This window comes from Pristis pectinata, chromosome 2 (assembly GCF_009764475.1).
Source record: "Pristis pectinata isolate sPriPec2 chromosome 2, sPriPec2.1.pri, whole genome shotgun sequence".
NCBI classification, from domain to species: Eukaryota; Metazoa; Chordata; class Chondrichthyes; order Rhinopristiformes; family Pristidae; genus Pristis; species Pristis pectinata.
In genome coordinates this window covers 98,132,985-98,160,491 of record NC_067406.1, presented here as the reverse complement: position 1 = coordinate 98,160,491, position 27,507 = coordinate 98,132,985, and the positions used below count along the sequence as shown (strand labels likewise).

Sequence of the window (27,507 nt, the reverse complement as noted above, 5' to 3'; positions counted from 1 at the left end):
AATAGCCCCTTCAAGCCTATTCTACCATTTACCTATCATGGCTGATTTCCACCTCGGGGCCATTCATCAGCATTATCCCCATATCCCTTGATTCCCCTAATGTCCAGAAACCCATCAATCTTTGTTTAGAATGAATTTAATGACTGAGTCTTTACAGCTGTCTGGGGTAAAAAAATTCCAAAGATACACCACCTTCTGAAGAAGTTTTTCTCATCTCAGTCCTAAGTGGCCTACTCCTTATTTTCAAATTGTGTCCCCTAGTCATATGCTCCTCAGTCAGGGGAAATATCCTCCCAGCCAATCAAGCCCTTTTTGAATTTTGTAAGTTTCAATGAGATCACCTCTAATTCTTCCAAATTCTACAGAATACAGTTCAAATTCACTCAATTTCTCCTCATACAGCAAAGCTAACTATCCGGGAACCAATCTAGCAAATCCTCACTGCACTCTGTCCATGGCAAATACATCCTTTCTTAGGTAAGGAGACCAAAGCTGTACACAATTCTACAGGTGTGATCTCATCAAGGCTCTATACAATTCTAATTAGACTTCCTTTCTCCTAGAATCAAACTTTCTTGTAATAAAGGCTAAAATACCATTTGCCTTCCTAACTGCATGTTGGCCTTAAGTAACTATGTACAAGTACATCTAGGTTCCTTTGAGCATGAACACTACCCAAACTCTGACCAGCATTACCAGGTTTTCCAAGCTACATAGTCTACTCTTGTGGCAATTCAAGATGCCCTTTAGAGCCCAGAATGCTTCGTGAATTGCAGGGGTTAACACTCCCTGAATGTAATGGGCATGGCCTACCTCAAAACTATATTCTCATGGTCTATATAAATTTTCTCCAGGTATCCAGATAGCTCATATAACTCAGTTTTCTTTAGGTTGCCCCTTCCTCTTACCAAACTTCAGATGCAACACTAACTTGATGCCTGGATCTTGGGATATAAAGGTCATCTCCTCTTCCTTTGGATTTCTGTCCCTTTCCAGAAACTGCACATGAAAACTGCTTCACTGAAAGCCTAACTACCACCAGTTGCCTAGCAGAGATATTAGCTTCCTCACTCAATTGTCATTGGCCTCCTCAATCCTCCTCCTCCTCATTGTCCCTGATCATCTGTTGCACTCTGCATAACCCAGCCAATGGAAAAGCTCAGACCTTGCCTCTGACTGCACTTCCAGAGATCAATTTCCTTCCACGCACCTACCATGGCCCTCACTCGCTGGCACCTGAAGCACCTGATGCTGAATTTGTGCTCTCTGTCCTCTTCTCCCTTCCCCATCTCCTAATCCTCTTCTTGTTGGAAGCCTTCAGTGGTCCTGTTAATGTCTTGTCATGGATTCTTATCAAATAGTAATTGTTTGTTGCTGTGTGTACAGACTCTAAGCCCAGACTGTGCATGAATGTATGCAGAACCTGCAGAGTGGGATGCTGAGAAGGCTACATTCTTATGTATTACAAGTGCTCAGTAATAGCACACAAGGATGGACAAGACCAGCAGGGAGCTTCCGTTGATGGACTTGGCAATAGTGGGTGTAGCTTCCTGACAGACACGCTTCAAGAGTTGGAATTTTACTGTGCAGCCACGTTAAATTCAATTGCAATGTATTTATGCTCATGTTTATTGGGAATCGCTCCATAATAGTACCTTCGTCATTACAATAGGATCACAAGGTCCTAATGAATCAGGTGACCCATGTACACTTCATTCAGCATTCCTATTACAGAGTTGATTTCTAGGCGAATATTCACACAAAGGAGGTGCCTGCGATTTCTGATGTGGGTTATCAGAAATGTCCACAGTGACCCTCAATACGGGTGAAATGTTTCACTAACATCAAAAAGGATATGGCACAAAAAGTGCCCATCAGCCTTCATACTTATGCGAGTCATTTATATGCGAGATCCGGATCAAAAATCAGTTCACTATCAAGCTTTTTTAAGAATTCCACTGTATGGAGCGTAGAAATAGTGCACAACATGATAGCCTTTCTGATGTTAGTGTGGAAACAGTTTTGTTATATACATTAGCCTTCAGACTTTTCAATCTATATTTTCCTCCACTAGAAAGATCCCAAACTTGCAGGAGCTTCCACTGAGAGTGTTTCACACTTTTCACATTACTAGAATTACATGCAAGTCTAAAGAACAAGTTTACCTATTCACTGTGTACTGTGAACAACTTAAGTCTTGTCCACAGAGATTTTATAGTGGCGCTAAGGTGGCAACATTACAAATTCTCACTTCTGATGTACAGATTCTCATGCCGGAATTCCCAATCAGCACACTTTCTAGAAATATTTTAGAAGGTTTCTTATTTTATGTCCACCCTTTAATGTTTTCTTTTTATTTATGTCAAATAAGTACAATAAATGGAATTCTGGAAGCAACAGCTTAACCCAGCTCACTGTTTATTTCCTCTGTTAGTTCATTTCTTACTTGTCTTTGATGTTACATGTAGACATAAGAAACACGAACAGGAGCTTGCTCCACTATTCAAAAAGATCGTGGTACATCTGATCTTGGTTACAATACATTTTTCTACCTGTTCCCCACAACCTTTGTTACCAAAAATCTAATCCATCTTGGCCTAGATTAGCCCCCAAGGTTCTCTGAAATAAGAAATCCCAAAGATTCATGACCATCTAAGAGATAAAATTCCACCTCATCTCCTTCTGAAATGGCTGATCCTTTATTCTGAAACTATGCTAGTTGGTTCTGGATTCCCGCCATGAGTTCTAGATCCTCACCCTACAGTAAACAGCTGAGCTAATTAAAGGGAGTGAGCTAGAGAAACAAAGGACTGCAGATGCTGGAATCTAGATGAAAAACACTATGATGGTGCAGGAACTCAGCAGACCAGGCAGCATCCATAGAGAAAAGCAGGCGGTCAACGTTTCGGCTCAGGACCCTTGCTTTCCTCCATGGATGCTGCCTAGCCTGCTGAGCTCCTCCAGCATTATAGTGTTTTTCAAAGGGAGTGAGCTAATTAATGTTTTATTGTCTGGACTGTACAAGCTAATAAATGTCAAGCATGCTGATTAAAACCATAAAGCAATGGCCTCTGGGTGTACTGAAATACAGGGCAAAGACTGATGTTCTGTTTGAAGTAAATTCCCCTATTATTAATTTAAAAATAATTATTTTATTAAAGATAATTTAAATCTTTTATCATGAGATATTTTGGCTAGCTAAGAAGGTTTTTAAAGGAATCCACCAAAAGATGTTTGGTGAAACTTCATTTCATTTGATTGTAGATGCAGGGTGAATAACTCGCATCAATCTATTCACCATCACCAGAGTGTTTGCTGACCTACACTGGCTCTGATCTGTTTCCACCATGTGTAAAATTCATATCCTTGTTTTCAGATCCCCCCATGTTCTCACTCTTCACTACCTCTGCAAGCTCCAGCAAGTCTAGAGCCTTTCAATGTATCCAAGCTCCTCCAAAACTGACCGCTTGGTTCATCTCGAGTTTTAAATGCTCCACCATTGGCAACTGTGCTTTCAGCTGCCTTAGATCAAAGTTCTGGAATTTCCTCTTAAAAAGCCCTGAAAGGACATTTTTAATGTGGTGTCTTTAGAGATTTGTAAGATGAAAAGCTGCTGGAGGAGAACTGGCCGAGCTGATCCTCTCTCTACTTTTGGGAACAGGTCCACCAAACTATGAGCATCACTGAATTACCTAGATCCAGCTTTTAAAAGCATGATGCATTTAAAGCACGGCAAATAAAATGAGCACCTCAAATGTAAAGGGACAGTACACAGTTAATCAAATGCAAAGAAACAGTACATAGTTAATGGCAGGACCCTTAACTGTGTTGATGTACAGATGGACCTTGGGTCCAAGTCCATAGCTGCCTGAAAGTAGCTGCACAAGTTGATTGGGTAGTAAAGAAGGCATATGGCATGCTTGCCTGTATTAGGCGAGGCACTGCGTTCAAGAGTCAGGATGTTGCAGCTTTATAAAACTCTGGTTAGTTCTGGTTGCCGCATTATAGGAAGGATGTGGAGACTTTGGAGAGGGTGCAAAAGAGGTTTACCAGGATGCTGCCTGGATTAAAGGATGTGCTATGAGGAGAGGTTGGACAAACTTTGGATGTTTTCTCTGGAGCAGTGGAGGCTGAGGGGAGACCCATCACTCCTGGATGACCTCAATGCCTTTTATGCAAGCTTTGATAGGGAGATCTATGACACACCCACATGAGCCCCCACATCTCCGGATGACCCTGTAATTTCAGTCTCTGGGGTCAATGTCCAGGTATCCTTCAAGCGGGTGAATCCATGAAAGGCATCTGGTCCTGATGGCATACCTGGCCAAGTACTGAAGATCTATGTGGACCAACTGGCTGGAGTATTTATGGACATACTCAACCTCTCGCTTCTGTAGGAGGTTCCCACCTGCTTCAAAAAGGCATCTATTTCACTGGTGCCCAAGAAGAGCGTGGTGACCGACCTCAATGCCTACTGTCCGGTAGTGCTTACATCAACAGTAATGAGGTGCTTCGAGAGGTTGGTTATGGTGTGAATCAACAACTGCTTCAGAGGTGACCTAGATCTGCTCTAATTTGCCCACCGCCTCTGCTTCAGAGGTGACCTAGATCTGCTCTAATTTGCCCACCGCCACAACAGGTCAACAACAGATGCAATTTCTCTGGATCTTCACGTTGCTCTGGACCATCTGGACAACAGGAATTCATATGTCAGGCTGCTGTACATCGACTAAAGCTCAGCGTCCAACACAATCATCCATCCGAACTCATCATCAAGCTTCAAGACCTGGGTCTCTGTACCTCCCTCTGCAACAGGATACTTGAATTCCTCATCGGCAGACCTCAATCAACGATCATCACATGTTCACCTCAAAACTGCCTGCTTAGTCCCCTGCTCTACCCTCTGTACACACATGACTGTGTAGCTAAGCACAGCTCCAATGCCATCTTCAAATTTGCTGATGACACCACTGCTGTTGGACGAATCACAGGTGGCGACGAGTCAGCTTACCGGAGCAAGATATGTCTCCTGGTTGAGTGGTGCCCCAACAACCTCTCACTCAACATCAGCAAAATTAAAGAGCTGATTGATGACTTCAGGAAGGGGAAGAAGGGTAAACATGCACCAGTCTACATTGGGAGAACAGCGGTAGAGAGAGTCAACAGCTTTAAATTCCTGGCCATTAATATATCGGATGACCAGTCCTGGGCCCAGCACATAGATGCAATCATAAGGAAAGCGCACCAATGCCTTTACTTTCTTAGGAGGTTAAAGAGGTTCGGCTCGTCACCAAGCAGTCAAACTTCTACAGATGTACTGTTGAAAGTATCCTGACTGGTTACATCATGGTCTGGTATGGCAATTTGAATGCACAGGAATGTAAGAAGCCCAATACATCACAGGTACAACCCTCCCCATCATTGGTAGTATCTACAGGAGGCATTGCCTCAAGAAGGCAACATCTATCAAAGATTCCACCATCTGGGCTATGCCATCTTTTTGCAGCTACCATTGGGCAGGAGGTACAGGAGCCTGAAGTCCCACACCACCAGGTTCAAGTACAGCTACTTCCCTTCAACCACTCCTTTCTTGAATTAACTGGCTAAACCTTAATCACCAGGGTTTAGCAACACTATGACCACTTTGCACTAAAATGGACTTTGTTTTGTTCTAATTGTGTTCTTTCTTATAAAAGTTGTGTATCATTTGTTTATGTTTTTCTTGTGAATGCTGTTTATATGATGCTATGTGCCCATGATGTTGCTGCAAGTAAGTTTTTCATTTCACCTGTGCATACATGTACTTGTGCATATGACAATAAACTGGACTTTGATAGAAGTTTATGAGATTGTGAGAGGCACAGATGGAGTAGACAGCTGGTAACTTTTTCCCAGGGTCAAAATGTCTAATAATAGAGGGCATGGATTTAATGTGAGAGGGGATAAGTTCAAAGGAGATATGCGGGTCAAGTTTTGTTTTGAGAGTGGTGGGTGCCTGGAATGTGCTGTCAGGGGTGGTAGTTGAGGCAAAGATGACAGAGGAGTTTAAAAGGTTCTTAGATAGGCATGTTTAATTAGTTCAGCACAACATTGTGGGCTGAAGGGCCTGCTCCTCTGCTGTACTGTTCTATGTTCTATATTGTGACAAGTTAATGGTTGTGTCCAGGGATTGAGTTTTCTTTACATGTGTGTAAGTGCAGGGGATTCTAAAACCCATATGAATGGATTTCTGATGCAGTCCTTAGACCATTTCCTACTTACATGTAAATCTGCAATTCAACAGCACATTATAGAAAATCTAATGGCAGTCTTTTACAGTTCTCATGAATGACCAGGCAGCTATTACATGAATTATCCAGTGAAGTTAGACAGCATCAGTACTAATCGTCGTCATTTGTTGCCAAAGGGTAAAATTACTCTAGTCTTTGTTAGTGCAAGTGGCTCTTTAAGAACGGAACATAACAAGTGGTATGACTTTAGGTACATTATTGTACCACGATAGAGTGTTGACTACCCTCAATAAAAATTGTCTGTTGGTTGCCTTACCTCTGTGTTTTTGCCTAAGTAAGCAGCAAAACTAAATAGCCTGCAGCCTCTATACTGAGGATGGACTGTTTCAAGGAAGAGCAGGCCAGAAGTTAAATTCTAGGTTAATAGAGAACTCGGTTTATTAGGTAGAAAAGTGATGATGGCAGGCAGATGATATGGCAGATACATCTGTGAGCTTGAGAATTAACAAGCAATCTCAGCCATTTGCCCGAAAGATGGAAGTATTCCTGAAAACAAACATTATATGGTCTCAGACTAGACAGAAAATGGAGAAACACAGTGTCATGCCAGTCAAGGAATGAGATATTGTTACTGGTGCTGGGGCTAGAGACATACAAGACATTAGTGAGTCAAGTGTTGCCAATGAATTCTTTACATTTTTAATATGGTACCATAGGAAGCTAGATTCTATTGGCTTTGGTACAAACAATAGTTATGAGGAGGATAAAACTGGAAGAGATCTGGGCAAGTTTTCAGTTATTGTAGGGTTTTGTTGTTTGCAGAATTGCTGAATGAACTGGATACTGCAAGAGGGGACTGGCTTGCAATCAGCGACACAAAGGAGTTTACAGACACTGATTATATGATGGCTTCTGCTGGCAAACAATGTTTAAGGCACAATTGCATTGATGAGCTGTTGATGTTCCAACATTCCCTAAAAAAAGCTTGAGGCAACAAAGATCAAATCTGCTATTACTTTTGCTGTCACTGATAGCATTAAGGTTCCAATGAATACTTCAGATATCTTGTCCTCATGACAACCTTCTGACTATAGTCATTGCTATTCTCTTTCTTGTAAACTACATTACAATTTGAGATTTTTATCTGGCATATTACATTCCTTCTCCTTTGGCACTGGGCTCCAATGTATTTTACTGGGACAGCGCAGATGGAGTGCTAAGCAAAGAAAAAATGGTGTATAGGCCTACACCTGTACCTAAAGAGGTTCCAGCAATGTATGGGATGCTACATACTGTATAAACTTGCCATACAAGGGCAATTGTTTTGAAGGAGCTGGGTTCAATGTAAGAAGAGATTCAATGTCTTTGCAAAAGTAACAATGGTGGGTATATTTCTTCATCTTCCACCTCTTGATAGCACCAACTAACATTCATTTTACTCCATCATCTAATTTTCCTTTCCACTTAATTTCTTGCATGGAACCATGGAACATGACAATATCTCTTTTTCTCACTTATAAGGTCATCAATCTGAAAGGTTAATTTTGCTTCTCTCTCCAGAGACACTGCCTTACCTATTGAGTATTTGCAGCATTTTTGTTTTCCAGCGTTTGTGTTATTTTGCTCACATCGCACCCAACAAAACTACCTTTCATACATCTTGGCACTGCTTCCTCAACATCTCCCACACACCAACTTTGACCATCCTTATTGCATCCTGCTTCATCCTCACCTCTCACCCCACGCATTGTTTGCATAAGCCTTGCTCACCACTTACCTTTTCAACAGCCATTGATTAATGCTCAGCCTTTCTTAATGCAGGACAGGGCAGCAAATAGAGTAGCTGAGAAGAGCACAATGGCAAGGGTGGGCGGTGGAAGATCCAACATCATTGTCCGTACACACCCAAAGAAACCCTAGCAGTCATTGGCCCAGGTCATGATCATGAGAATCAGGTAAAATGAGAGTGAAGGCTTACCTGAGCAGGGCACTTGCAAACTTTCAAAATTGTAGTTTTGGCTCAATGTGTTTCAATGTAGGAAATGAGAAAATATATGACAATGACTGCTGATGCTGATGGGCTGAGGGCAGAGGATTGTGTAGGCTATTAGAATATTAAGTAATCAGCAGGTGTCTGCGTATGGCAAACTTAGGCAACACGTAGCATCCCAACATATTGCTGAAGACTCTTCTTGGCGTGAACTGCATCTCTTATTTTTTTTATCCAAAATAAATTTTATTCATAATAAAAGACAAACTATATACAATAATAAATCAATAATAAAACAGTGCAAACCTTTACATTCATGTACAGATCAATTTCAATTATTAGTGTTACTTTTTACACAAACCACAGCACCGATGCCACTCGTGTGGCTCCCTGGGGTGATACCCCAATCCCATATTTACAATATTTAAGGGGCTTTCTCGCCTGACCCTGCCCCTCCCTCTCCAGTGGCAGAAGAACTCTAAACTGTCGTCCTTCCCCACCGAGCCCTCGCATTGGCTGCACCCAGCTTAAGTGCATCCCTCAGCACGTACTCCTGCAGCCTGGAATGTGCCAATCGGCAGCAATCCCCTACAGACACCTCACAGTGTTGGGAGACCAACAAGTTTCGGGCAGCCCAAAGGGCGTCTTTCACTGATTTGATAACCTTCCAGCAGCAGTTGATGTCCATCTGTGTGTGTGTCCCCGGGAACAGCCCATAGATCAGAGAATCCTCTGTTACGCAGCTGCTGGGGATGAACCGTGACAAGGACCCTTGCATCTTTCATCACACTCTCCTTGCAAACCCACAGCCCGCAAAGAGGTGGGCGACCTTCTCGTCCCCAGCGCAGTCCTCCCGGGGGCAGTGCACGCTGGGACTGATGTTCCGACCATGCAGGAAGGATCTGACTGGGAGGCCCCTCTCACCGCCAGCCAAGCGAGGTCTTGGTGCTTGTTGGTGAGTTCTGGCGATGAGGCATTCTGCCAGATGGTCTGGACAGTCTGCTCAGGGAACCACTCCACAGTATCCATCAAGTCCTTCTCCTGCAGTGTTTGCAGGATGTTCTGTGCTGACCACTGCCTGATGGACCTGTGGTCAAAGGTGTTGGTCTGGAAGAACTTTTCCACGAAGGACAGGTAGCGCGGCAACGTCCAGCTGACTGGGATGTTGTGTGGCCACGGGACCAGACCCATCCTTCGCAACAGCAGGGACAGGTAGAACCTTGGTACGTAGTGACACTTGGTGCCCACGTACTTGGGTTCCACGCACAGCCTGATGCAGCCACAGACGAAGGTGGTCATCAGGATGAGGGTGACATTGGAGACACCTTTACCCCCATTGCCCAGGGACTTGTGCATGGTGACCCGTCGGACCCGCTCCATCTTGGATCCCCAGATGAACCGGAAGACAGCACGGGTGATTTCCAAGCCGGAGGAGCAAGGAACAGGCCACACCTGCGCCAAGTACAGCAGCTCTGAGAGCACCTCACACCTGATGACCAAGTTCTTCCCAGTTATTGATAGGGAGCACCGTTCCCACAGTCCCAGTTTCTGCTTCACCTTCCCAATACACTCCTGCCAATTTTTGTAGCACACCCCAGCTCCTCCGAACCAGATCCCCAGCACCTTCAGATAGTCAGGCCTGATGGTGAAGGGGACGTTGGATCGGTCGGGCCAGTTGCCGAAGAGCATGGCCATGCTCTTCGCGTGGGTGACTCTGGCCCCTGATGCCAACTCAAACTGGTCACAGATGCTGATCAATCTGTGAACTGACCTTGGGTCCGAGCAGAAGACAGCGACGTCGTCCATGTACAGGTAGGTTTTCACCTGGGTGACCTCACTGCCTGGCAATGTCACCCCTCTGATGCTCTTGTCCTTACTGATGGATTCAGCAAAGGGTTCTATACAGCACACAAACAAGAGAGGGGAGAGAGGCAGCCCTGCCTGACTCCAGAATTGATGGGGAAGCTGTCTGTTTCCCACCCATTGGTTTGGACTGCACTACAGATGTCTGTGTAGAGCAGCTGGATCCAATTCCTGATTCCCTCCCCAAAGCCCATTTTGGAGAGCACGTCCAACATGTACGTGTGTGATATCCTGTCAAAGGCCTTCTCCTGGTCCAAGCTGACCAGGCAGGTGTTCACCCCTCTGTCCTGCACATGGGTGATGGTGTCCCTGAGCAGCACGAGGCTGTCAAAGATCTTTCTACCAGGTACACCACAGGTTTGGTCCAGGTGGATCACCTATCCCAGAGCAGACTTGACCTGTTGGCAATGGCCCTGGACAGGATCTTATAATCCATATTCAACAGTGAGATGGGTCTCCAATTTCTGATGTCCACCCTCTTCCCCTTCTGCTTGTAGATGAGGGTAATGATGCCCTTCCTCATGGATTCTGACGTGCTGCCAGACGTGCAGCATTGTACACTTCCAGCAGGTCTGGGCCCATCTGGTCCCACAGAGCCGAGTACAACTCCACCGGTAAGCCATCGGTTCCGGGAGTTTTATTCGAATCAAAGGAACGGACGGAGCCAGTCAGCTCCTCCAGGGTCAGTGGTTGGTCCAGACTCTCCCGCTTGCTGTCATCTAAGACCTCCATGATAGAGGACAGGAAGTATCTCCCAACTTCAGGCAGTCCCAGCTGTTGTTGCTTAAGTTGCTTTTGAAGTTGCTCCTCTCAGTTCCGTTAGTAAAATGTCCTATTAAAGTAGTAGTGACTATGATGTATCAGCAACATAGCATTAAGAGCTTTCCATTATTTTAACTACTTATTTCCTTTGTCCCCATCGGGTGCCCAGGATTAAGGCTGTGTGTAGATACACCAAATATTTCCACCCATAACTTTAAAAGCTGAAGTCCCCAAAAAATGGATGCATTCATGAAAGAAATCCAAGTAATTTCAAGGAGCTTCCACTCAGATTCATGCTATTTAAAGCTCCTTCATCTTTTACCCAATTTACCTAAAAGTAAATCTATGGAAATTGATCATCAGATGGTTTGCATTAATTTAATACATTTTTCGTGCCTTTTAAATCATAAATTTAAAAACCAGCTCTTTATATTGAATAAGTCTACTGGAATGGAATGATTATCCATCGGTAGTAGAATGGAATAATAACCCAGTTTAAGTGGAATGGAATTATAATCCATGGAATGTGCAGTAGAATGATCATCCAAAGAGATTGCTCATCAGGCACAAACCACAAAATATGGTGGCATCAAAATGAGTGTGTCATCACCATTCTGATTCAGTATGATATTGTAGGCGTTGCAGCAAATTACTCCCTCAATGTTAATTTTGTTCCAAGCTGCTTTTCCATTAAATAATCACTCTTAAAGCTTGGAATATGACACATGTACACAAGAAACAAGTCTGCAATTCTAGATTTAATTGAGGAAAGTAAAATCCATGAGCTCCTATATAAAGTTTTCTGTTCACGTGCAACTCAAATAGTCATGCAAGGGATCTGTTGTAGACAAAAATCCTGAAGGTACCAGCAACAACTGTGCTTCGCCAGGAACATCAGATCCACAATATTATCCTCTTCCACAGATACCAAACAGAAACAGGTCCTTAGATCCATGCCAAAGATCAAGCACCCATATCTATGACACCCATTTACACTAATCCTACATTAAGACCATTTTATCCTTCTCACATTTCCATCAACCATCCTCAGACTCTACCACCCACGTGCACACTAGGGGCAATTTATTTTGGCCAACTAACCTACTCACCCATGCATCTTTGGAATCTGGGAAGAAATTGGAGCATCCAAAGGAAACCCATGCAATCACAGGGAAAACATGCAAACTCCACACAGACAGCATCGGAGGTCAGGATTTAATCTGGGTCATTGGAGCTCTGAGGCAGTAGCTCCACTTGCTGTGCCAATGCATGTTTTTCTTTCCTAGGATCTAAGTATCACTGGCAAGGCCAACATTTATTGCTCATCCCTAATTGCCATTGAGAAGGTGATGGCCAGCACATTTATTGAACAGCTGCAAGGATTCTGATGCAGGTACTCCCACAATGCTGTTGGGTAGGGATTTCCAGGACTTAAACCATTGATAATAAAGGAACAGCAATATATTTCCACATCAGGATAGCCAATGTTTCCAAGCCCTTTCTACCCTTGACCTTCTTTGTGGCAGAGCTTGTGGGTATGTGTGCTACTGTCAGAATACCTTATGTGAGTACTCCATTTGATTTATAGATGGCACACACTACAGTCATGGTGCATTAGTTACATATTCTTCAAGTGTCTCTGGTTACCAGCCCAGGTGGATTATTGGGACAACCTTATGTCCTCAAAGCCTTTTTTTATTATGTATTCTTGAGACAATTCCAGCATGATCTCCAAAGGTTAGCCTTTTTGAAGTTTCACTCTGTTGAGAAGAGTACTTTCAAAATCTTAAATGTTGTTGCAGTTGAGCTTTGTCTGCTTCATAATGCAATGCCACTTCTTACAGCAAAGAAGTTTTTGCTGATTTGTGTACACTACCATTTATTTGTGAAGACTTCAAATAAAAAGAAAATCATCACTTCTGTACTAATAGCATTTGATCCCACTGCTAGACAGCAAATAATTCAGATTACTTTACACCATACATCTCAGTGATAGTTAATCATGCTGTTTAATTATCTTAATGTAGTCTGAATGCTGTTTGCATCATAATAATTATGTTGTTTGTATTTCCTAATTCTAAATTAGAACATGTATCCTTGTACAACAAACAAATGAACTGCCATTGTCTGTTTCTAGTGCAAGTTCATGTGATCTTCTTTTCTCTCCCATAAGTGTTCCTTCCTGGAAAGGACAGTCCACTCCCACCTCTTGACAACTGGGGTAACTCCTGGGACTCCTGCTCTCAGCGAGAAACATATAAATTATGAAGTCATTTTTTGGGCTGTAATGTCCTAGAATTCCATGTCCTGTTTCAGTTAATGTTGATGATGGGAAGAGCACAATGACTGTGGCAAAGTACTAGCCTCTCTGCGGACTACTAGAGGACTCTGTTGCAGCAGTACACAACCTATAGACATTCTCCACATATTTACAGTGGTTACATGGCAATCATGTTCAAGCACCATGCTTGACCAGCTGGACTAGGGACTGTCGAAGAGTCGGAGTCGGAAAGTTGGAGAGATACTGCAGGGAAACAGGCCTTTTGGCCTTGTGAGTCTGTGCCGACCATCAACCACCCATTTATACCAATCCCATTTTAATTTCCCACATTCCCATCAACTCCGCACCAATTCAACCCATCACCTGCACACTAAGGGCAAGTTGCAGCTGCCTGTTATCCTACCAACCTGCACGTCTTTGGGATGTGGGAGGAGACCCACACTGTCACAGGGAGAAGGTGCAAAATTCTCACAGGCAGCATCAGAGGTTGGGATCAAACTGAGAGGAAATGGCTCTACCCACTGTGCCACTGGGCCATGGTTTCTCTGAAGGCGCCCCCCAAACCCACTGTCTCTGAAGGACAAGGGCAGCAGGTGCAGAGAGATACCACCCCATCCCCGCTGGAATCAGAAGCCAGGGAAGGAGGTCCTTTATTCTCAGTACCCAGACTTCCCTGCAGTGCAGTGGCTGAGATACAGCAGGCAATGCAGACTGCCAAAGAATAAAAGAGTCATAAGATCTCACAAGTATGTGACACTGACTAAAAGAATTCTTTTACTCAATTGTACATGAGCTGTATGTTCAGCAAGTGATACACAAGTGATCCTTGCTGAGCTCTGTGTTCTCAAGGGGAGCCCAAGCATCACATAGTGCGGTTTATCAATCCCTGAGCCTTGAGAAATCCATAATCTTTTCAACTCCTTTAAATGCGCGGGCAGTTTAAAAATCAAGTAAAAAAAACTTCAGAGGTTTCATTGGTTTCGTTTCAGCTGGCTTCGGGACTTCGGAACAGCGATTTTTTTGTAATTCTCCTTGGGAATAGTGAGGCAGGACTGCGCAGGGGTGTGACGTCAGCGGGTAGCGCGCGGGCAGTTTAAAAAGTGGACTGCCATATCCAGCGGGCAGTGTTCGGAGCAGGCAGCGGAGTAAGAGGGAGCAGAGTGATTGGGCTTTGGCTCAACAGGCTTCGGCGTAAAGGGGCGAGGAGAGGTAGGTGATTTGAGGAAAGGAAGTAGTATGAGTGCGGTTTTCTGTGCTCAGTGTCAGATGTAGGAGGTCCTGGAGTCTTCCAGCCTCCAGGACGGCCACATCTGCATCAGGTGTGTCGAACTGCAGCTCCTGAGGGACCGTGTTAGGGAACTGGAGATGCAGCTCGATGACCTTCGTATGGTCAGGGAGAATGAGGAGGTGATAGAAAGAAGTTATAGGCAGGTAGTTACACCGGGGCGATGGGAGTCGGGCAAGTGGGTCACAGTCAGGATGGGGAAGGAGAATAGTCAGGGACTAGAGAGTACCCCTGTGGCTGTAACTCTTGACAATAAATACTCCTGCTTGAGTACTGTTGGGGGAGACAGCCTACCTGGGGGAAGCGACAGTGGCAGTGTCTCTGGCACAGAGTCCAGCCCTGTGGCTCAAAAGGGTAGGGAAGGAGAGAGGAGGGCAGTAGTGATAGGGGACTCTTATAGTTAGGGGGGCAGACAGGCGATTCTGTGGACGCAGGAAAGAAACTCAGAAGGTAGTTTGCCTCCCAAGTGCCAGGGTCCGGGATGTTTCAGATCGCATCCAAGATATCCTGCAGAGGGAGGGAGAACAGCCAGAGGCCGTGGTACGGATTGGAATCAACGACAGAGGTAGGAAAAGGGAAGAGGTCCTGAAAAAAGACGATAGGGAGTTAGGAAGGAAGTTGAGAAGCAGGGCCTCAATGGTAGTAATTTCAGGATTACTGCCTGTGCCAAGTGACAGTGAGTATAGAAATAGAATGAGGAGGAAGTTAAATATGTGGCTGAGGGATTGGAGTAAGGGGCATGGATTCAGATTTCTGGATCACTGGGGCCTCTTTTGGGGCAGGTATGACCTGAACAAAGAGAACAGGTTGCACTTGAATCCCAGGGGGACCAATATCCTGGTGGGGAGGTTTGCTAAGGCTACTGGGGGGAGTTTAAACTAGAATTTTTGGGGGTGGGATCCGAACTGGAGAGACTGGGGAAGAGGTGTTTGGCTCTCAAATACAGAAAGTTTGTAGTAGGTACAAGAGCAAGGATAGGCAGGTGATAGAGAAGGGACGTGCTCAGAACAGCTTGAGATGTGTCTATTTTAACGCAAGGAGTATTGTGAACAAGGCAGATGAGCTTAGAGCTTGGATAAATACTTGGAGCTACGATGTGGTGGCCATTACAGAGACTTGGATGGCTCAGGGACTGGAATGGTTACTTCAAGTGCCGGGTTTTAGATGTTTCAGAAAGGACAGGGAGGGAGGCAAAAGAGGTGGGGGAGTGGCACTGTTGATCAGAGATAGTGTCACGGCTGCAGAAAAGGTGGATGTCGTGGAGTGACTGTCTACGGAGTCTCTGTGGGTGGAGGTTAGGAACGGGAAGGGGTCAATAACTTTACTGTGTGTTTTTTATAGGCCGCCCAATAGTAACAGGGATATTGAGGAGCAGATAGGGAAGCAGATCCTAGGAAGGTGTGATAATAACAGAGTTGTTGTGATGGGAGATTTTAATTTCCCAAACATCGATTGGCATCTCCATACAGTGAGGGGTTTAGATGGGGTGGAGTTTGTTAAGTGTGTTCAGGGAGGATTTTTGACACAAGCCTACAAGAGGAGAGGCTGTGCTTGATTTGGTATTGGGCAATGAACCTGGTCAGGTGTCAGATCTTTCAGTAGGAGAACATTTTGGAGATAGTGATCATAATTCTTATCTCCTTTACAATAGCATTGGAGAGAGATAGGAACAGACAGACTAGAAAGGTGTTTACTTGGAGTAAAGGGAATTATGAGACTCTCAGGCAAGAAATTGGAAGGTTAAATTGGGAACAAATGTTCTCAGGGAAAAGTATGGAAGAGATGTGGCAAATATTCAGGGGATATTTGTGTGGAGTTCTGCATAGGCATGTTCCAATGAGACAGGGGAGTCACGAGAGGATACAGGAACCGTGGTGTACAAAGGCTATAATGAATCTAGTCAAAAGGAAAAGAAAAACTTACAAAAGGTACAGGGAGCTAGGTAATGTTAGAGATCTGGAAGAGTATAAGGCTAACAGGAAGGAGCTTAAGAAGGAAATTAGGAGAGCCAGAAGGGGCCATGAGAAGGCCTTGGCGGGCAGGTTTAAGGAAAACCCCAAGGCATTCTACAAGTATGTGAAGAGCAAGAGGATAAGATGCGAAAGGATAGGGCCTATCAAGTGCAGCAGTGGGAAAGTGTGTATGAATTCAGAAGAAATAGCAGAGGTACTTAATGAATACTTTACGTCAGTATTCACTACGGAAAAAGATCTGGGTGATTGTACTGAGGACTTGCAGCAGGCTGAAAAGCTTGAGCATGTAGATATTAGGAAAGAGGAGGTGCTGAAACTTTTGGAAAGTATCAAGTTGGATAAGTCACCGGGACCAGATGAGATGTACCCCAGGGTGCTGTGGGAGGCAATGGAGGAGTTTGCAGAGCCTCTGATGATGATCTTTGCATCATCAATGGAGACGGGAGAGGTTCCAAAAGATTGGAGGGTTGTGGATGTTGTTCCCTTATTCAAGAAAGGGAGTAGGGATAGCCCAGGAAATTATAGACCAATGAGTCTTACCTCAGTGGTTGGTAAACTGATGGAGAAGATCCTGAGAGGCAGGAATTATGAACATTTGGAGAGGTATAACATGATTAGGAATAGTCAGCATGGCTTTGTAAAGGGCAGGTCCTGCCTTACGAGCCTGATTGAATTTTTTGAGGATGTGACTTAACACATCAATGAAGGGAGAGCAGTAGATGTAGTGTATATGGATTTCAGCAAGGCATTTGATAAGGTACCCCATGCAAGGCTTATTGAGAAAGTAAGGAGGCATTGAATCCAAGGGGACATTGCAGTGTGGATCCAGAACTGGCTGGCCCACAGAAGGCAAAGGGTGGTTGTTGAAGGATCGTATTCTGCATGGAGGTCGGTGACCAGTGGTGTACCTCAGGGATCTGTTCTGGGACCCTTACTCTTTGTGATTTTTATAAACAACCTGGATGAGGAAGTGCAGGGATGGGTTAGTAAGTTTGCAGATGACATGAAGGTTGGATGTGTTGTGGATAGTGTGGAGGGCTGTCAGAGGTTACAGTGGGACATAGATAGGATGCAAAGTTGGGCTGAGAAGTGGCAGATGCAGTTCAACCCAGATAAGTGTGAAGTGGTTCATTTTGGTAGGTCAAATATGATGGCAGAGTATAGTGTTAATGGTAGGACTCTTGGCAGTGTGGAGGATCAGAGGGATCTTGGGGTCCGAGTCCATAGGACGTTCAAAGCAGCTACACAGGTTGACTCTGTGGTTCAGAAGGCATATGGTGTATTGTTCTTCATCAATCAGGGAATTGAATTTAGGAGCCGAGAGGTATTGTTGCAGCTATTATAGGACCCTGGTCAGACCCCACTTGGAGTACTGTGCTCAGTTCTGGTCGCCTCACTACAGGAAGGATGTGGAAGCCATAGAAAGGGTGCAGAGGAGATTTACAAGGATGCTGCCTGGAATGTGGAGCATGCCTTATGGAAGCTGGTTGAGGGAACTCGGCCTTTTCTCCTTGGAGCGATGGAGGATGAGGGGGGACCTGATAGAGGTATATGAGATGATGAGAGGTATTGATCGGGTAGATAGGCAGAGGCTTTTCCCCAGGGCTGAAATGGTTGTCACAAGAGGACATAGGTTTAAGGTGCTGGGGAGTTGGTATAGAGGAAATGTCAGGGGTAAGTTTTTTACTAGAGAGTGGTGAGTGTGTGGAATGGGCTGCTGGCGACGGTGGTGAAAGCAGATACAATAGGGTCTTTTAAGAGACTTTTGGATATGAGAGCTGAGAAAAGCCTAGTAATTTCTAAGGTAGGGACATGTTCGGCACAGCTTTGTGGGCCGAAGGACCTGAATTGTGCTGTAGGTTTTCTATGTTTCTAACTCTGTGTCCCTACTCAGCCAGGTCCCCAGGTGGACAATTCCCTTTCCCTTGTGTAGACAGCATCAGTGACTCCCTAATGCTGTAGCACACAACAAGCTAGGAAAGACAGCATAGATCAGCCAGCATACCCTGGAATGATCCAATGGCTCAGGAGCTGAGAGCAACAGTAACCAAGACCTCCAGAGGCAGAGCTCTCCAGGCACATGAGTCCTCCTGTGATTCTCCTAACAGGAGATCAACAGATCTCTTGTCACCACTGAACTTGACTTCTTGATATGTTGTTCTTTGGAGAACTGGAGATTAGAGCATAATGCTTTGAACACTCTTGGAGACTGGATCTGCCAACATGAGCCCTTCCTTCCTGCCTCCTCAGGGTTTTAGAGCACATCTGCCTGACTCTGATGCCAGTCCTGCTGCACCAGTCTATGTAGCACCCTCAATAGGTCCCTGTGGAAGCACCATGGCAGAGGCAGAAAGTGGAGAAATGGCAGTGCACCATTCCCAAAGATACTGTCTTAACTTGCAGCAGTTTTCCGAGTGCATAGTCAGCCTTCAGAGTCCCTGTAGCAGACACAAGATGTACTGTAAGTGTCAAGAGGGTGAAGAGCCTTTTCAATCGAGTGGCTGTGTGAATGGAATGCTATGAAAATCTGCTTTTTTGTAAAACATGATCTAATTTTGGATACCAATTTTCTCAAAATGTGTTACACAACAGATGAAATCACTTTGTACATGTCCTACGCACAATACATCCAATAGTCCAATAGAGCAGGCATGTATAGTGACTAGAATTGCCCACTGGAATTTCACAAATTCTATGTTTTTCATAGAATTAACCCATTTTGTGATTTGTGATAAAAGCATCAAAATTCAAACACATAGCACTGAAAAACATGGCACTATTCAATCTATTTTCTTGGCATCATTGTTTGCATCTTATGTGAATCATAATGCAGCTGCAACCTCAGTGCCACTGTCAAGACTTAAACACCTACCCCAGAACGCACACCAATGGTCATAGGTAAATGTTTCTGGACTGTGGTTGGATTGACTGAATAGAATTTGAATGAAAATTTGCCTGCAAAATGTCAGATAAAGGAAATGTAATAAGATTTTGGAGGTGGCAACAGCACAACAAAACATTAAAAAAAGGTCCTTTTCCTTTATCATATCTGCATGGCTTTTGGCAGGTGATCGAAACAGATCTAAGTTTTAAAATTCACTTTTGGTGTCATTGAGTCACAGGCTCATAAAACTACCACATATACTATAAAACAGTCACAAATACTCTGCAATGTTTTACAAAGAGCCACTTCATCGTGACTGATTGGGGCAAAGCTCTATAGATTTAAATTCTACTCACTGAAATAACTGAAGCCACAATCTCAATGCCACCGGTGCTCAGAGTGATGTATGGGATGCGATCCTTGCTTATGCCTGCCTCTTTAAAGATGCTGTTTGTGTAAAACCAAATCTACAAATGATTAAAGCACAAATAAACACATTAGATGTAAGACAACAATCTATGAACTCTCAGAGAACATGTGGTGCCTCCAGTGGAGATAAAGGAAATGGCATTAACTCCTCAGTGCACAACTTTTTTTGTGGAAAGGACCAGATTGACAACATGTTTTAATTGCAACATACATACCAATGCTTAGATATGTATATGAAGACACAATTATAACGTTTACTAGCAGCCTAGTTTATTTTCAGATTGGTTTCCTTACGTGAATTTTGTAAACTATAACTAGCATTTTTATGTGTTTTCCATAATTTGTTTGAAGGTGTTTTTTTAATCTCTTTCCCAATCCTGGAAACTCAATACTTGTTTTTACCCTAACATTATCTTAGCCTGGAATTTAAAATATTACTGTTTTACAAATAAATGCTACTTTGCAAAGTTTATTCATTAAGTTGACATTTTTACTTGCATTTAAAACCCCTTTACCCATTTATTTGTGTTTATTCTTGACTAAATAATCAGCTAGCTCTTGATTTGAGTACAACTAACTAATCTCATGGAAATTTCTTTGTTCTGTACATTTGTGATAATAAACTGGGGGAAAGTTCCAGCTCATGTGGAATAAGATAAATACCAATGGAAAATAACAATTGCTTCTCTTTGTAAATGAATTTATATGAAGAAGAATGTGTTTCAAGTATAGCAGTAAATTTCTTGAAACAGAAATCAAGCTACTGAAAAAGTCTGAACTCACTGAGCATAATTCCTTGATGTTCTCTATAGTCTTCCCACATGCCCTGGTCCTGTCAACCTACAGGCTATAACAATATTTGCTATACTGTTCGAAATCTGAAATAAAATGACAAAAATCCCTAGAAATAAACTTCAAGTCAGGAAACATCTGTGAAGAGAAAAACAAAGTTAGGGTTTCAGGTTGATGATTCTCTGACCAAAGGTTATCAACCTGAAAGGCTAACTAAATTTTCCTCTTCACAAAATCTGACGGATATGTTGAGTGATCCCAGCATTTTTTTTACTGCTGGTAAATTTTCTTAATATATTCCAACAATTCTATTTGGAATCGTAGAATGATTATAACACAGAAGGAGGCCATCATGTCTGCACCAGATCACTACCAAGCAACTCATTGATTTCAAGCCTTGTAGCCTTGCAAATTTTTCTTCATCATACATTTCTCCAATTCCAATGTTGAAAGAAGAGTTGATAACTACCAAGTGTGTTTTGGGTTGTTGCTGAAGTTTAACTAAGATAAACCAGATTACCAATGTAGAACAGTTTAATCACCTTTTTCTCCCACTCCTGCTACCATGTTGGAGGCTCCTTGGAAGGCAGAAAGAAATATCTGGTGAGTCAGATGTGGCCACAGCCCTTATGCCATGCATTTCTGTTCAATGTGAACTACATGGACCAGAAGCTCCCTGCCTCATTGTGCACTAATTGGGTCTTGATAGCAAATGACCATGGATGGTTGGGAGAGGATCAATGGTTGGGAAAAGTGAAATACCTGGAATCTGAGAGTGTGCCTGTGGATTATGTTCCACCAGTGATAGTGGAGTGGCTGAATGACCCACCATGAAGAGGAGGGATGGTTAATTAACACAATTAAATCAGGCACCCACAGGCCAATTCTAGCCCTCAGCTTGCATTTCTCTCTATGTGGCTGGAATTTGGAATTTGGAGGCTGTTGAGGGGGATGACTTGCAGGGATCAAGCAGCAGTAGCCAGGTCTCTGGCACTGGGACCAGTCCTGCTGCTCAGAAGGGAAGGGAGGAGAAGAGGAAGGCAGTAGTGATAGGGGTGCTGCCTAGATTAGAGAGTATGGAGTATGAGGAGAGACTAAAGGAGATAGGCCTTTACTCATTGGAGAGGAGGAGGAGGAGGGGAAACATGATAGAGGTATACAAAATATTAAGAGGAATAGATAGAGTGGACAGCCAGCGCCTCTTTCCCAGGGCACCAATGCTCAAAACAAGAGGACATGGCTTTAAGGTACTGGGTGGGAAGTTCAAGGGTGATGTCAGAGGGAGATTTTTCACCCAGAGAGTGGTTGGTGCTTGGAATGCACTGCCTGGGGTGGTGGTGGAGGCTGATATGTTGGTCAAGTTCAAGAGATTGTTAGATAAGCATATGGAGGAATTTAAGATAGAGGAATATGTGGGAGGAAGGGGTTAGATAGTCTTAGGTGTGGTTTGGTCAGCACAACATGGTGGGCCGAAGGGCCTGTATTGTGCTGTATTGTTCTATGGTTCTAATTCAGACCTTTTTTAAGTGCTATGCAATTCAAGATCAATTTTACCTAAAGAAGACTGTTCTAACAATCATTTCTGGGTGAAAATGCACCATTTGTGAAACTGGACTGGGCACTTCCAGACATAATCCACATTATCATTCCTAGTCTTTCCCTTGCATCAGGGTGCACACCTAATTGTGTCACTATTCACAAAACACTTACTTGCATACTGATGTAAATCAAAGCTCAACGTTCTACACTAGGATTGTATGGTTCCCCTCCCTGAATATGCAGGTTGTTGTGCAGCACGAGAAGTTCTTCATCATGAGTGCCATATTTCCAGGAAGCACACATGGCCTCTTTATCCTGAGTGAACTCACACTGCTGGACATTTTCAACAGCTGGCACTGCCTAAAAGGATAGATACTGAAGGACAAGGACTACCTTCTGCTTCTCTGGCTCCTCATACCAATGCAATCTCCATCCACAGCAACTCAAGAATCAGGAGCACAGTGGAGAATGCCATAAACTCCTGAAAGTGTTTCCAATAGGAACACAAATCAAAGAGAAAGGTCTCTACTTCCTGAATGTGCAGGTTATTCTCCAAGTGTTCCAGTTTCATCCCACAACTCGAAAGGTGTGCTGGTAGATTAAATGACAACTGTAAGTTACCCTTTAGTCTCAGTTAACGGCAAAAAGAATCTAAAAGAGGAACTGCTGGTGTGTACAAGAGAGAATAAGTTTCAGGGATACAAGGAACAAGGAGAGTAGAAATGGGACTAATGAGATTGTTCCCTTGGGAGTCAGCATAGGCTGAACGGCCTCCTTCTGTGTAAATAAGAACTCACTGCTCAATAAAGACAACAAGCTGCCTCCCCGGTGCTACATCAATGTTCTGTTAGAGACCTAAACCAGAGTTCTAGCTGATGCAGGGTGAAATAAAAAGCCTTTGTGTGGCCCCAATCTGTTCCCATACAGCAGCTGTCACTTGCTCCAGCAGGCACTGTGTCATGGGAATGTGGCTGAGCCCTTGCAATGTTGTGCAAATGGCCTCCAAAGCAGAGACCATGATGTCCTAGCTCCATCCAAGCTCCTGCAAGAGATTGCAGATGGATTCATCCATGCAACTTGTCATCTCTTGCATTCAGTCAGTGGCCAGGCATTGTATATCTGCTTTCCTGACAACATCACAACCAGGGTCCTCATTTGTTCTCTTCAGCGGTATGGATGCATGGGCCTTCCTTTCCTTTCAAACTGCAGCCCACTAGTGCCTGGTGACACGCAGTCATCCCTCTAACCTTACTAGTTTATTCCTAGCAGTGCCAGTCTCTGAGGTGATTCTGTGAGGTGGCAGGTGCAATGATGTACTGTGCATCCACTTTGTCTCCCCTCCCACCAATCTTGCAACTCTCCCTCCTGATCCAACTGACAGTGTTCTGGAGGGGGAAACAGGTAGCCTCGTCCGATACCCAGCTAAGGCAAAACAAGATAGTTGCAATAGTATGCTGTGCCCAAAGCACCATTATGGTGGCGTAGTAGCACTGATTGTAACTTGGATGTTGGCAGTAGGTCCAGAGCGCATACAGTAATCACAATGAAACATTTTTAGTGAGTTCACCCGGCCATGATATGGTTTAGGTCTCTGTGGTGTGGGTGATCTCCTCCAGTGTGGTAAAGGGCTAAACTCTCGAGGACCCCTCTCCCATTAGCTGTGCTCCTCCTATTCCTTACTGTCTTAGCATAAATGGAAGAAATTAAGTTTTAATAATACTACCTTTGAAGGTATCATCCATGTGTCATGGTGTAAGGACTAAAATACCAATGGGAGATGAGGGTGGAGTGGGTGCTGGATGTAGATGAAGTAACAGTTTGTGTGAATACCAGTGTGTTTTTGTGAGAGTGTCTGTACTAGTGAGTGTAAGTGTACCACTGTGTGACTGCTTGGACAAGATGTTTGGATAAATGTGCTTTTATCACAGAACAGTATTTTTAATGGCATGTAGTCACTTTGACATACCTTGTGAGATGTTTAAATTTGTTTTCACGTTCCTCCATTGGCCAGTGATTCCCACTTGTGAACAGACACATAACAAAATGGAGCAGTATGGGACAGGCCCCTTAGCCCACCATTTCAGCGCCAAGCACGATGCCAATCTAAACTAATCCCGTCTGCCTGCATATGGTATTCTCTACAAGTTCTTGTGTCGGCCTAAAACACACTGCTGTCGTATCTGCCTCTATCACCTCCCCGGCAACGCATTCCAGACACCTACCACTCCCTGTGTAAAACAATACTTGCTTCACAGATCTCCTTTAAACCTTTCCCCTCTTACCTTAAACCTATGTATTTAACCTTTCCACCTTGGGGGGAAAAACTCTACGCCTCTCATAATTTTATATAATTCTATCAGGTCTCCCCTCAGCCTCTGATGCGCCAGAGAAAACAATCCAATGTGTCCAACCTTTCCTTTTAGCTAATACTCTCTAATCCAGGCAACATCCAGGTGAACATCATTTGCATCCTCTCCAAAGCCTCCATCCTTCCTGTAATGTGGCGACCAGAAGTGCACACAATACTCAGAAGGTGGTCAAGCCAAAATTTTATACAGCTGCAACATGACTCCCCAACTGTTATACTCATTGCCCCAACTGATAAAGGCAAGTATACCATATGCCTTCTTGACCACCCTATCTACCTGTGTTGCCACTTTCAGGAAGCTATGGACCTGCATCCCAAAATCCCTCTGTACATCAATGCTAAGGGTCCTGACATTTACAGTCTACTTTAAGTCTACATTTGACCTCCTCAAGTGAAACACCTTATTTGTCCAGATTAGGCTCCATCTGCCACATCTCCACCCATATTTCCAACTGATCTATATCCTGCTGTATCCTTCGATAACCTTCCTTACTATCTGCAACTCCACCAATTTTTGGGTTGTCTGCAAAGTTGCTAAGCAGACCACCTACATATTTGTCTATGAAAACATCTGATCAGTAAGTCTGCAAACGATGAGACAGCTCAGCTCATCTCTTGCCTGATTTTTTAGAATGATGAGCTGGGTGCATCTCCTCCCTGACAGCACACAGGAGTTCCTCCTGCCATATATTTCATGGACCAGGATGCGAAAGTCCCTTTCAGTAAAACTGGCAACTCTCTCCCTCTCCCCGTCACCTTTCTCCCCTCAATGATGGCCATAATTATGTTGCTGCTGTCTGGTTGCTACAAGGTATACAACTTTAAGGAGTGTCAACCTTTTATGATTACTGCACAGCAAAGTACCTGCAGCTGCGTTCAGTTGCACCTGGTCCCACTGAGAACTACACATTTTAGCACTTCTTTCTGAGTGCAAAGCAGACAGATGCTTGGTCTTTTCCACTAATTTCAAAATTTCTGAGGGGGATTCAATTTAGTACCGGTGATAAACACAGCAATATCCAAAATTGGCCCAGTCTAGTTTCTAGGCTAAGGTTTTTGATTCTGCTGTAAAACCGAGCTCAACTTAGACACTTTCCATTTTGGAATTTGTGAGTTAATGTGCACCAAAGAACCCAGATTTACCTATTTAAACAAGGTGTTGTTGAAATAAGCAGGCACCCAGCTACCTAGTCATATGCCCTATTAGGATGGCACCAACCAAATCAGGAGCATGTTTGGTAAGCATTCACTATGAACTGTGGGGGATAGTCACCTCACTAGCAATCTGTGGAGCCAATGGAAATTTCTTCCATGCACTTTTGCATTGTTCGATTGGACTGTAGTGCATGGATTCTGCTTGATTATATACCCTCCACAACCCAGGCCTACATAAGCTATATACAGTGACCTCACTGGTTACAGCTGGGTCAAGCTTTTCAACACATAGACTGGCCATCTGAAGCTCTTCTGCTCTTCTGGTATGTTTACAGTGCTATCCCAGTGATCTGCTGTGTGCTTCTTGCTTCTTACAGTACAGTCACAATAAGAGCAGGTTACACGCTAACAATAAAATGTGCTTTACACTTACAGCATTCAACCCACAAAGTTGGTAGCAGGCCATGATGACAACAACTGTGATGACTTGCCATCGTGCAGACTTCTTTTGAAGTAACTCCAAGACTGAAACCAACTGGATTTGGCTCTGGACTTTTTTCTCTGCCAGGACTTCCTCCAGTTCCTCAGTGACATCTTCTTTCCCATGAAAGACTTGAAATGCTACAGGAAAGATGGAATTAGTTATAAAATAAGATATCTTTATTAGTCACATGTACATCAAAACATACAGTGTAGAGTGTTCTGGGGGCAGCCTGCAAGTGTTGCCATGCTTCCGGCACCAACATAGCATGCCCACAACTTCCTAACCCGTACGTCGTTGAAACGTGGGAGGAAACTGGAGCACCCAGAGGAAATCCACGCAGACACAGGGAGAATGTACAAACTCCTTACAGACAATGGTGGGAATTGAACCCAGGTCGCTGGCGCTGTAATAGCGTTTTGCTATGAAGGGAGCTATCTCAGTAAATTGAAATCATGCAATTTTACTTTTGGTGACAAACGGACGACTCCTCTTACCTGTGGATACTATGGATTATATTTATGTCCTCATCAACAAAAGCCACAGTATATCTCACCTTCTATTGGATATACTACTGTACCCATTGAAAATGCCTCAATAGGTTTATTTTGATCACATCATAATACATTTTCTGTACCAACTATTGTATTCTATGTAATAAATCATGCTATTAATAGACTCACAGATTAGCAGGCCATTACTGTTTTTCTAAAGGTTTCCATGCCAGTAATTAAGCAGATGAACTCATCAAAGCCTTAACTAAAGATGCTCTTCCTCTATTCCAACAACATAACAATCTTAAACATAGATAAGCAGCTTCACTGGAATAACAATATTTTGATTTACAATCCATTCCAACTGATTGGCAGTCACCAGTTTTCATGTATTCCTAAAACATCACACTCTGTCAAATATGGAGAAGTATGACAGGCTGTGAATCAAAACATTATCAGTTATGGGTGGGTAACTCCTGGAGCCCAATTCAATCACTCAGACCTGTCACCTTGCCCAGTTTATTTTTCCCCATTAATTTTGGCCACCGCTGGAATTTCTGTTTCAGATGAAAGTGTAACTATATCATAGTTACATCATGTAGATAGCGCTGAAGAGGGTGCAGAAAAGATTCACTAGGATGCTGCCTGGGATGGACCAGTTCAATTTTAAGAGACTGCAGAGGCTAGATCTAATTTCCCTGCAGTGGAGGAGGTTGAGAGGGGATGTGATTGAGGTATATAAAATTATGAAGGGTATAGAGAAGGTGGACTGCAGGAAACTCTTCCCCTTATCAGAGTTGAATAAAAGTAGAGGACAGCGATTTGGAGTAAAGGGTAAGAGGTTTAGAGGGGATCTGAAGGGGACTTTTTTCACCCAGAGAGTGGCGAGTATCTGGAATGCACTGCTGGAGATAGTGATAGAAGCAGGGTTGCTAACAGTGTTAAGAGATGAGTAAACAAGTCAGCTGAATCACTTAGGCA

At 43.8% G+C, this 27,507-nt stretch overlaps 1 protein-coding gene across 10 annotated transcripts in view; it reads right to left on the bottom strand.

Moving 5' to 3' along the window:
• slc2a9l2 (solute carrier family 2 member 9, like 2) overlaps positions 1-27,507 on the bottom strand; it is a 294,396-nt gene that overhangs the window by 91,130 nt on the left and 175,759 nt on the right. For all 10 annotated transcript variants that reach the window (XM_052008890.1, XM_052008908.1, XM_052008881.1 and 7 more), the window contains 2 exons: positions 25,985-26,172; positions 19,625-19,735 (listed from right to left, as the gene is read on the bottom strand). In XM_052008890.1, coding sequence (XP_051864850.1) covers positions 19,625-19,735; positions 25,985-26,172 — 299 coding nt within the window. The remainder of the gene's footprint in view (positions 1-19,624; positions 19,736-25,984; positions 26,173-27,507) is intronic.